Source organism: Poecilia formosa, unplaced genomic scaffold, assembly GCF_000485575.1.
Source record: "Poecilia formosa unplaced genomic scaffold, Poecilia_formosa-5.1.2 Scaffold117, whole genome shotgun sequence".
NCBI lineage: Eukaryota > Metazoa > Chordata > Actinopteri > Cyprinodontiformes > Poeciliidae > Poecilia > Poecilia formosa.
The window spans coordinates 322255-334665 of record NW_006800056.1 but is presented as its reverse complement, the minus strand read 5'-3'; the positions used below and the strand labels follow the sequence as shown (position 1 = coordinate 334665).

The window sequence follows — 12411 nt, the reverse complement described above, 5'->3', positions numbered from 1 at the left end:
AGACTTCCTTCACTGTTCTTCATCTGCAGCAGTTTGCAAACTTCACACGGCGACATACCAACATGTCGGTGTTACAAACACAGACGTCTTATCGAGACTTTATGAAACAGACCAACACAAAGTAATGTATGACTAATGAATGCAAAGTTATTTAATTCTAAAAAATCTTCTTCAAATAAAATTCTGACAAGCATAAAGCAACTGGCTCACTTCAGATCTAATTATAGTGATCCAGTGCTGAATGTCGTCTCAACTGGACCGGGCAGTGAGAGCGTTTATTAGATAACTCTGGAGGATCTGCAGGGATCAGCGCTCAGGTGGGAGAACCTGGTGACAAAACAAATACAAGTGGAACGCTCCACTAATCAGACTTTAATGGAACAGGAGCAAAAAGAGCCAGAAAAAGTTCTGCTTTCGGTTCACCACAGCCATGATGGAGACATGGTGAACATGGAAGGAGGGGATGTGCAAAACTTTCTGGTCAACACACAAAAGGAACGTCACCATGAACATCCCCACCAGGAAACATGGAGGTGGCAGCATCATACTTTGGGGAGGCTTTCATCAGCAGAAGCAGGTCAGAGTTCATGAGAAGATAAACCAGGAAAATACAGGAAGTATCAGGCCTCTGACCCCAAACATGCAGCCAAAGGCAGGGGATATTTAGGTGTTGGAATGGCCTAGTCAAAGCTCAGTGCTTTAAATAGATGTTCTCAGAAGCTTTTCATCCAATCTGATGGAGCTTTAAACTAATTTGAAAAGAAGAATCTGCCAGAAAGCGTCTGGAGGTGAGTAAAACTTTGGAAACCCTCAGTGAACTGTGAAACTGTTTCATTCCAAAGTCCACAAACTTTCACTTTGTGTTGATCCATCACATAGAGTTGGAATAAAATACTGTTATGTTTGTAATGTGACAAAATAAGGACATTTCCAGGGATCTGAATACTTTTCCAAGGTGTGGTACATGGAAAAGCTTTGTTTGGACCTAACATCGGTTTAAAAATGTTCTAACCGGGTCCGGCTGCGTTGCCTCAGAAGCTGTGAAAGCATCAATCAGGCGTTTCCGTGTGTCTGGTCTGAGCCGGCCGCGGCGCCCTGCAGCTGCTGTGCTCCAGTTCTGCTGCTGCGCTCCTGCAGCACGTCCTAATGAGCCGGGATGAAGACGGCCGCCTCGCTGCAGCAGGTCACAACATTAACCCAGATGTGTCACCAACCTTAGCGGGCCTTGAGCTCGACGGGCCACATTAAGTATTCAAGCAGTCGCCCTCCTCTCATTCTGCCCACTGGAACGCTCCTAATGCTTCGCCGTACTTCCATCTGTCTCTGTGTTTTCCAGCTCTTTGACTTCTCCTGTAAAGCAGCTGGATCTCATTCCAGGTCCCACGTTTCTACGCGGGTCTCGATAAGCTCCACTTGGCCTCCTGCGGTCATTCCAGGACCACCGGCGGCATCGGCGCCATCCACACACACAGCTTTATCTTTGCTCCTGAAAGCTCTGCTGAAGGCTGGGGCCGGCTGTGGGAAGGAGGTTCTGAAGCACGGAGCTTTTTACAAACTGGCAGGTGTCAACATGAGCAGAGGCAACAAACACGAAGGCTTAAATTAATCCTGAAAACTCAACGTTGTTGTAAAAGCCAAAATAAAAGCAGAATATTTCAGTAGAAAAGCTGCTTTGTGCCATAAATCAGCTTTTTGAGGACAGTAGATCAAAAGCTTTGAAATAGCTGAGTCATATTTTATAAGTGTCTCTTTTTAGTACATTTGTTATTAAAATACACAAAGTTCTAACATAGACATTCATGATTTACAAAATTAATGTGTCACTCACTTCCATATCGTACTTCATGAAAGTATTTTTATATGAATAAATAATACACCGTCTGCTGTTTGCATCAGAAAGCAGCAAACCGATCCAGGATGTGAGAAAATCCCAAACTTTCGATTCGTTCATGCTGGCGATCCTCCTCGACTCAGAAACAAACTCAAGTCTGAACATGTTTCTTTTAAAACATGAAGGAGAAACGAGAAGAAAATAAAACCTGTACAGTTTCTCCTGCTTTCAGCAGAGCACAGTATGTGTCATCCGGCTCCAACATGCACAGGTGTAAAGCTCCAAACCATCGAGATCCAAACACAAAATCCAAACAAAAGTAAGATCAAATCCATGATGGGAGCTGGAGGCGTCAGTCCAGTCCAGAGTTCAGACGATGTATGTGGGGAGTTCTGTGGAGAATTTCACATGTACATGAGGTTTCAGACATCCTGAGGGGAGAGCAGAGCAGACAGAACACAGATTAACAAACCAACATATAAAGACCTCTAAACAAATGTTATTCATTAATAAAATGTTTTTCATGTCTGGGGTAAAGTTCTAGGTTTAAATGTGTTGTCATGATCTGTAATAAAAATATCTAAATTAACAGAAATACGTCCTTGAAAACATCCAACTTTGTAAAAAAAAAATCAATAATCAGATTTATTTACCATGAAGTTACTGGAATAAATCAACTTATCAGTAATATTCTAGTAATGATCATAGTCTTGTATAACTTTGCTGTCATCGTTGCAGATTAGACTGTTCTGTGGAACATGAAGTCAAAGAATAAGATAAAAAGTTTGTTAAATATCTTCAGTGCTGGTTGAAAAGCTGTCGACACACTTCAGACATGTTTAAGGTAATTCCTCCAACAAAGTGCTTCCTTGTGTGACATCATGAAATAAATTCAACAGAACTGGTGTGAAATATGTGAGTTAAACCCAGATTGAACTCAAAAGCACCTTAAGATGATGCCTAAAACTGAGAGTGTCATCATCCACATCCTGTATCAACAAGGTCTGAAAGGCCATTCAGAGAAGAAGAAGATGTTAAGACAACATCAAAGCATCCAGTTTGGACATTCACTCTGGGACAAACGTTTGGACTCCATGTCCGGGTTCTGATGAAGCTGAAGTGGGACAATGACTGTTGTTACAATTGGAGGGAAACCGAAGAAGCTTTTCTGTGGATGTCAAATCTTCAGAAGGCTGAGGTGAACCTAACTGAATCAGTTTGGGTTAAAATAGAGTGAAGAGAGTTTTTTGTTCTTACTTTGATCACTCTGCAGAATGATATAAAAATGCAGACTAATGGCAGTAAAACTGAAAATAAAACAAGTGACATTTTGTGTCAACCAGAAATGTTCATGACTGGATCTCAGAGATAAAATCAACTCTTCACAGGAAGAACTGATGGATGATAAATCAGAACAAACTCAGACAGATGAGGCATGAAATCTGAAATGAGGCATATTATGCTCCTATTAAAACATTAAAGTTCTGCAGTTACTCTGGACATAAACTAAACGCTGGACCGTTTCTGAACAGCACAGGAGGACAGACGTGGAGCAGCTCTGTGACGTTAGCGCTGATTGGATCTTCTCCTAAACTTTTATCATTTTCTGGTTTTGGCTTTGAATGTCTGGATAATTTCTCCCTCTGGATTTAGATGCTGTGCAGCAGGAAGGATGTTTGCTCCTTTTATGGTCAGACTGTTGATATGATGTATAATCAATTTTTGATTGTTTTTTACATCTAGGAGCAGCTGATTAGCATCTCACCATATGATCTGCTGCCTGAACATTGGCTGTTAGCACTTTATGACAGACTACCATGCAGCAAAGGTCTTCAGTCAGAGGCCTCTTCCAATAGTTTGAAGACTGACTGCTACTGGAGATCCTTCCTGCCCACAGCATCACCGTCCATAGTGATTCTTTGGAAATAATTGAGTGATCAGAATGATGTCAATGTTTAATTTCCCATTGGGATAAATAAAGTATTTTGAATTGAATGTGGTTTTAAAATCATAAGTATGGAATAACGGGAAGGCAGCTAAAAACTCAAATGCTATAATAAAAGCAAATAATCCATTGATTAACGAGAAATAAAACTAAATAAAATATTTAATATGTTAAAATGTAGTTTAAAAATAAAAGTCAGAAAAAGACAAAGTTGAATAAATCTTATAAAACCAAGAAACAAAAGTTGACATTAAAATAATCAAACGCATAAATAACATAAAGAAAAAATAAATAATGACATAATCAATAAACAGTGTTTTCAAACTTAATTTTGTGATTTTACAGAAAGCATTCGCAAAGTGTTTAATAAGAAGTGTTGGCACTCATATCATTCCGTATAATGTGAGGCTGAGTCTGATGTCGACCCGTTCAGAGGAGAGACAGCGTGTTGACCGTACCACTAACAGCCTCTGATCTGTTTATGTCTAGTTCTCCTGCAGTCTGGACCACTTCACTGAGAAACAACAGAAAGCACAGGATGAGCGACAGGACGGGGTGAAGCAGCCGTGAGACGAGACGGGAGGCTCGGATCAGGTCAAAGGTCACTCACCGATGGGCCGCGAGTTCAACTCGGTGTCCAGAATCTCCAGAGAAGGCACCAAGTCCTGCGGTGAGCAGGGCGTGGCCTCTGAGGGATTGGCTGGACTCATCACTTCTGGTTCTTTGTCGTTCTGCATCTGCGCATAGACGTTGAGGCCTGGGATCTTCCTTGAGGAAAGATTTACAGTGAGGCAGACGGAAAGAGAGAGGAAGCTACCAGGAACACATGATGGATCGGACTGGTTTCCTCAACCTTTAACTGAATGTTTGCTCCATGTCAACCAGCGTCTGGATGGGATTCAGCAGATATAAAACCTGTTAAGGCTAATAAATGTTTCATTTTGCTTCTGCTTGTCTATAAATCTTCATGACCCTTCACATGATTTTCCCTCTGAACGCCGTCTCAGCAAGGAAACACGGTTTAACATTTCAGAAAGGTCAGCAGCCTCCATTTAAAGGCCTTCATCCTGAAAGCCGCTGAAGGCCGACTGACATTTCTTTTTGTGAGCGATGGCCTGATCAGCAGCTGTCAGCTGTTTGTGTGTCGAGCTTCAGGAAAACTTTACCTCTTAAATTTGTAGATGACAAACACAGCTAAACCCGCAACCACTACAGAGAGCAGCATTAGCATGGCAGAGCCACTGTGGTTCTCGCTGGTGTCCACCAGGGGCGCTGCAGAGACAGGGAGACAGCCACCGCAGCGTGTGAACAACACAGCAGAGTTAGAGGAGGTGTATTAGCAGCCTGCTGCCTCATGCAACGAGCAGTGAACAGAAATGAGACCCATGTGATGAATCGGTTTAATATATGGACTTCTCTTACTCTTTAGCTTAAAAGCCCCTTTAGGACAGTAGCAGCATCCCCAAAAGGAAGAGGCACACATACGTCTCTGAATGTCTCTGTGTAGCTACATGGTGGGAGCCAATCAGACACAGGGGTGGAGTTATTAGTCGAGAGGGGGTGGGGCAATAAAAATATGAAATATAAACCTGACTGTCCGCTGAGCCTGGCCACATGCTTCATGTTTGTGCTGAAGGTTCACGGTGAGCAGGCGGACGGCGGCCTTACCTGCCGACAGGTGAGCGGCGTACACGGTGACCTGGACCCCCGGCCGCAGCGTGAACTGGACCAGGTTCTGATTCAAGGCGTTCAGCAGGAGGTCAGAGAGCTGCAGACAGAAAGCACATGACCTGGGCTGGTTGCTATGGAAACACACCTGTCTTGTTTCATGTTAACACATCACCAGGTAAAGCAAATAGTTATCTTTGTCAGTCTTTAGTGTCTCTGGTCCTGTGAGATCTGAAGGAATCACATTATTTTTTATTTTAAAAATTTACTTTTAAAAGTTAAACAGCCGCTTTGGATAAAAGAGGAAAAACAACTTTGAGCATCTCAGGAAAACTGAACAAATTTGAAAATATTCTTTTACTGACGACAAATAAATAATATAGGTATTGAAATACAAATTCTCTAATTCTCTCCTTTGTCATATTGAATATTACTAATTAAAGAATAAGCCATGAAAAAGAAATATCAAAGAAGAAATAACAGTCGGATGTCAGCAGGCGACTGAAATGTTGAGAAGTTTGAATCTCTCCACAGAGATGTGATGCTTCTGTTTGTGTTCCTGCAATACCTGAGGTTAATTTATGCTATTTTAGATTAAAGGAAATATCATCACCCAGCATGTTGTCTAAAACAAGCATTTACATCGTTTTCGTCATATGGACTCAGTCACAGCAGTAGATGGATGCAATTTCACACATTTTACATAAAGTGGCTTCAGTTCAGTTGATGAAGTGTTGCATCGTCACAAACCAGAGAACGCTGCATTAAAGTGTGATCTTTAGGCTCTTTGTAGCCAGCGCTCTGTCGCTAGGAGACAATGTGTTCCCATTTATTTAGATGAATCAATGAGAAATACCAACGATAACAAAGTTTGACTGACAGGAAAATAGGATTTTAGCTCCCATAACACCAGATGTAAAATCTGACTGAAAAGTGAAAGATAAAACCAGGTTGGAGAAAAAGGAAACTAATAAAGTGTGAATGTGTTGAAAAAGCTGCTAGGATGGATGAAAAGGCTCAGCGAGTCTGACTGATTGTTTTCATTCGAGTTTGAAACTAAATCAAAAGTTCAACACGCATTTCTTATCTAGATTTCAGGGTTTCTACACATTAACCATTTCAAGCTTCATATGCAAGTGCTATCAGATCTCCAGACTCTTCTGCAACAAAGACAAGTTGGGTTTGTTACAAACACAGTAAAACCCAGGGCATCAATAACGCTCCAGTACCAGGACACTTACAGAACTGACCTTTGTTTTCCAGTTTCTGCAGGAGAAATGCAGAGTTTTCAGCAAACCGATCATTAGGAATCAGTTTATTGGAGCTAAAGCTCCTGTGAGACTTTTTATTATCTTGGCACGTCTAGAGGATTCAAACACTAGTTAGGAGGAGATCCGTTTCTGAAGCAAATACTTTTGATGTGCTAATTCTCAGTAGGGCAGGTGCATCAGGATCAAAGGTGTAAAATTAATGATATTCTGCTAAATCAGGAACAAAATGTTTGTTTCTCACACTGTCTACTTAAAATGGTGCTCAGAAGTATTCATACCCCTCAAGAGACTTCCAGAACCCTGGAAATGACAATTGTGTTTTCACTTCAACTTTACTTTTGCTGGAAACTCATTATTTTATCTTTTTTTATTTTAGGTCTAAAAATAAACTGTGAAAATCATTTTTTTTTATTTCTGAGGGAGAAATACTTGGGAGGCTCATTGGTGTTAAAATACAAATCAATAATTTAAAGGTCAAGAAGCTGAAAGGATCATTAAATGTCCCCAGTGGTCAAAAAATATTAGAAAATTAAAAAGTAAATGCACTCAAGTCCACTAATAATCACTTTGAATTATTAGTGTAGGACTAATAATACAAAGTGATTATTACTGGACTTATTCATTGATTTTATTTGAATGGAAAGGTACATTAATAAATGTACAAAATTGTAGTAAATACTCTGGATTTAGCAACATGCTCATTTCCATCCACAGTCCCATAAGAACCCACCTGTTGATGCTGCAGCACCGACTCATGCAGTGTTTATGAAGACAACCTCAAACTGAAAACAGCCTCCGCAAACCTACTTTTTCCTGAGAAGGTCAAATGAAGTGGATAAACAGGTGAAATACAAACGTGCAGCACGTTTATCAGCTCTGACCTGAGAACGTTCCTGCAGCCTCTGAAATTATCATAACGCTGAATGCACTTTAAATCCCGAGCCGTGTCAGCGCGGCCCTGACCCGCCCACACATGTGAACGCTCCTGTTTATGTAAGAGTCTTTGTCTGCAGGACCTTTTCCTCCATGATGCATAATGCAACGCAGGCAGCTTGATCTCTGCTTTCAGACAGATGAACTGGGATCCAACCTGGGAAGGTTACCGCGACCCGGAGCTCAACTGGAGAACCATCCCAGCTGATCCACACAGACAGACCTCTTCATCGGAGCTCCTACACAATCTACAAATGAAGTGTTGCTGTTTTTAAATCATATTCATAAAAGAAACCAATAAGGAGCTGCATAATTAAAGCAAACACTTCCTCTCTCTCTGCTGCAGAGACTTCATTTATCTTATCTGCCTCATTTGCTAAATTAATTGTGATGTGAGTAATTCCTGTACTCCTTCATGCTCCCCTTTGTGCTGTTTAAATTTAGTCTGTGCTTTGACTAATTACTTTCTCACCGTTTGCATAGCGGGGTCAGTGAAATCTGTTTTACATTCTAACAAGCGGAGCCAACTCCGCACTTTAAGGACGCCAGCCATGAATGAAGATTTATGGCCGGCTTGGAGGGAGGGGGAACTTTCCAGAAGATCAAGCAGGAGGGAGGAAGAAGGGGAGAAATGGAGGATTCCTATCCATGGATTCTTCCTGGCATTAACATCGATCATCATCTGTTAGGTTAGACTGAGCAGCTCTGCTTCATGTCGATTGATGCTGAACATTTCTCTCTCTGCCTCCCCAACATCATGTAAGTTTAAAAGTCAGTCCTTTCACTCATAATACTTGTCAGGCTTATTGATTAGTCGATTCTTCAAGCATTTTCCAAAATTAGACTCCTACAAAAAAAAATTCTCCAGCAGATTAACAGTGACATCTGCTGGTGGGGAACAGGAACTTGAAGCTGCAGGTTTAAATTTTCAGGAGGTTTTACCGGACAAGCTGCTGCTATGAAAAGACCCTCAGTGAGTCACAAAGCAGGAACAGACAATCTGCAGCCGTGTGTTGTGTCAAAGTTAGAACGAGGATAACAAGGTGACATCCGTCCGCCCACTGGAGGACGACGCTGCCGCCTCACCTGATCTAAATGAGCCGAGCTCTTCTCTGCTTTCCCCTCGGTGAGCTGCTTGTCAGGCAGCAGGAAAAACTCGGCTGCTGTTGGTAAACCTGGCAGGACGGTGACCAGGAGCAGGTCCTCTCGTACGCCTGTCGCCTGCAAGGAGACCAGAGTCAGGATCTGCTCAGATCAGAACCTCAGATTAAAACCTGCTGGGCTTCATCAGAGGATAATCCAGCCGACCTCCGGCAGAAACCATCCTGTGAAATCACGACTATTATTAAACAAAATGTCTGCGCTCCAAAAACTGCTGAAAATGTTTTGGTTGTATTTTTAGACATCTGAATTATTTAAAACTGCTTTAGTTTTCAGTTATTTACTGAAATAATAAGAAATATCCTGAGGGAGACGCAGCAGGAAATGAGAGTTTATGAGAACTGAAGGCTTTTAATGAGGGATGCAGTTCAGGAACCAGGTTGAACTTTTGTTATGTTATAAAATACATTTTGATCAGCAATCAATCAGTGATTGGAAACATATTTAAATCATTATGTAGAGATGAGATACTACCAACAAAAAGGTCTTCATAAAATCAACACATCCGAAAAATATAATGAGACAAAATATAAATTGATAAAATACAACATGAAAACAATCACATGTTTTAGACAGACATCAACAATGTCACCTACTTTCTGCTTTTTACTTGTGGGAACCAAGAAGTGACATTTTTTACAGACTTTGAATAACAAAAAAGTACATAGCGCCATCTGGTGGACAAATCTAAAATGTTAACAGATAACAGTTCAAAATAAGACGAGGAACCCAAGCAGGTAAAAATGGATCTCAAACAACAGAACAGCTTTGGGTTCTAACTTACTGCCACATTTTAACAGACAGATTTAAAACTGTACGTCTTCTCCCACTTCGTCCGTTTGCTCTAAAAATGGTGGACGGCAATGAATCTTCGGACTGAGCAGGCAGAGAAGGATACTCCACACTCGTCCTTAAAATGTAGAAAAAAAGGAGAAAACTATGATTGGTGGAGCCTCCGATCCTGGACAGCTTTTGTCTCATCGCTGTGACATAACCGGCCTTGGAAGGATGCAGCCCTGAATTTAGAGACTTCCTTAGAGACGCCAGGAAACTTTAAATAAAAAATCTGGCAACGGAAAAATGAAACTATAGCAGAATAAATATCCAAAACACCGAGCAAGATCAACAGAGACTAAAAGAAGGTTGTTCAAAGGATTCACACAAGGGGTGATCATAAGTGAGGTTTGTAATTATTCAGTTAAAACAATAATTTCTGAATGTGGATTTTTTTTTCTAAGATGTTTACAGGTTGTTGCCAGTAAAGATGAAGATAACTGACTGATTTTAAGTCAAACAGCTTGTGAACTTCAGTTCTCAGTCAAATAATGTAAAAATGAATAACTCTCCTTTTACATCGGTGTGAAATAAACCAATAAAGAGATGAAGAAATGATCACTGCCTCCTGCAGGAGTCGCTGCTTCTTCCTCCACTTCCCTCTATGAGCTTCAGCCTCAGTGATCACTCAACTCAGTCATCAAATCAGATTTTCATCTCAGTTTTTCCTCTCGCTCCGTTCCGCCTTCAAGGCTGAGGTTGTCACCAGGAATAAAAATAAAAAAAAAACATAAACAATAATCATGTCAGAAAGAAAAAACAAGCCAGGCGTGCTCAGTGAAGATTGGAGAGATGGATGCATTTCTGGCATCAATTTTGATTTTGCAGGATCAAAAAGTGTGAAAGGATGATGCAAGAGGCAGAGAGCTGCTTCCGAAGAATCGGAAACATATCGGAATCCTGAGGAAGTGTCGAGAACCGGTTAATGAGTCCGACTCTGTCTCTGACATGTGAGCTGGAGTCATTTCGTCCACCTGACAGTTTGTGTTTGGCTCATCTGCCAGCGTCTCCTCGGGTCAGGACCAGGACTTCTGATGTTCATTGGGTCCGGTCCCGAACTCGTTCACCTGCTCCAGCATTACTTCCCCCTCCCCGGTTCTCCTTCTGACCATTTATCAGGGTGAAAGTCAAACCTGTGAGGAGCTGAGCAGCAGAAAGCAGCAGCTGGGAGAGCGAGCCTCACCTGGATCAGAGCGTTCCGGATTACCCGGCTCACATCCTGCCTCCACTCAGCCACGTCCGGGTTGTGTTCGTCCAGGTTCGAGGAGAAGGCCAGCAGGTGGGATCGGAAATATTCTGCATGAAGCAAACATAAGGTGAGGATTTTTCACTGACCTTTTTCAGCTTCAGCTCCTCATCAAGTAACGTTTTTCTAAAGGAAATCATCAGTTTTTATTTTAAATTCAGGTCTTGATGTCACAGACACCATGATACAGAAAACTGTCAGAACTATTGGAGGGACTGACAATAAATTAATTACAATTATTTGTACATCAATCAAAAACCATAAATCGACTTTAAGTCAGTAAAATCCATACTATGTGTTCAATGTGCTTTTAAAAACAGCTGGATTATGAGCAAATATGTTGATTCTTTTCTTCTCTGTTCTGATGCTTCCTGAGAACATTGATGTTGAAAATTAGAATTTGTTCTCAACTAATTTCCTTGGTAAAATAAAGGAAAAATAAATAAACATAAAACTACAATAAAAAGTCAATTGATTTCAATTGGTCACAGTTATCAAGTTCAATTTATCATTTAAATTAAAAACAAAAAACTCAGCAGATGAGATCTCTGATTCAGAGCATATAGCGACAGTAGAGAGGAAAACCTTTCAGTTTACTAACGGTTTTATCTTAAGATTTTGGTTTCCATGTCATTAATTTATTACTTTATTACATACTTTATTTTTTACAGCCAGAAATATTTCCAAACTCTCTGTCTTGTAAGTGAGCGAAAAGCAAAGGAGCCCTGAGTAGCCAGCTAGCTTAGCGGCGTGAGGAGCAACAAGTGAGGGAGGGGCAGCGCTGGATTCCTGCTTTTTATCAGACATTAACAGACTGTTTACACTTAAACCGCCAAACTGAAGCCTGTAGATCAGCTTCAGGAATAATAACAACAGCAGTCGGAGTGTGTGAAGTGATGGTGGCGCCTCCTGCTGACAGGAAGGCAGATTGTTGTGGCATCTTGTTCACAGTCTCCACTCACCGTGGACAGCGATAGTTTTCCTGTCCTGCAGGATGGCGTTCCCAGCAGACACCTGCACCGTGACTGTATTGATCCCTTCCCTGGGGAACGTACACGCCACGCTTCCCTCCAGGGTGATAACAGGCTGCTGGAGAACACACACACACACACACACACACACACACACACACACACACAGCCAGTCAGTCCGAGCGCTCCCCTGAGACTCGGCCATCAGCAGCCGGTTACCACGGCCCAGCAGGACGGACTGACATCAGAACCAACGTCTCTGTTCATCCGGTAAAACGGACTCAGCTGACAGAACCGGCCGTCCTGATCCCAACACCAACACTTTGACTCAACAGAAGCCAGACAGCCGGAGCGGTCCGCTGGACCCGGGCCAGTCAGACAGAGGTTCTGGTTCTGTTTGACTAAACCGTTCTCTTCTAAACACGAAAAATACTTTTCAAATGATTTCAGCTCTTAACGGAATAAAACCATCCAAACTGACTTTTCCCAAAATATTTTCTCAGACTGAGATCAGGACTTTGTGATGATCTCATCATAGATCCTCCAGGTCC

At 41.7% G+C, this 12411-nt stretch overlaps 1 protein-coding gene across 9 annotated transcripts in view; it reads right to left on the bottom strand.

Moving 5' to 3' along the window:
• Positions 1–635: 635 nt before the first annotated feature.
• The window catches only part of sorcs1 (sortilin-related VPS10 domain containing receptor 1), a 165454-nt gene continuing 153678 nt past the window's right edge, over positions 636–12411 (bottom strand). For 4 of the 9 annotated variants that reach the window (XM_016675591.1, XM_007560597.2, XM_007560594.2 and 1 more), the window contains 7 exons: positions 11852–11978; positions 10827–10939; positions 8735–8869; positions 5445–5544; positions 4943–5048; positions 4387–4544; positions 636–2262 (listed from right to left, as the gene is read on the bottom strand). In XM_016675591.1, the coding sequence (XP_016531077.1) occupies positions 2201–2262; positions 4387–4544; positions 4943–5048; positions 5445–5544; positions 8735–8869; positions 10827–10939; positions 11852–11978 (801 nt within the window). In that variant the 3' untranslated portion in view covers positions 636–2200. Of the gene's footprint in view, positions 2263–4234; positions 4291–4386; positions 4545–4942; positions 5049–5198; positions 5284–5444; positions 5545–8734; positions 8870–10826; positions 10940–11851; positions 11979–12411 lie in introns of those variants that run through there. The other 5 variants (XM_016675593.1, XM_016675592.1, XM_016675594.1 and 2 more) reach the window with 4 other exon arrangements.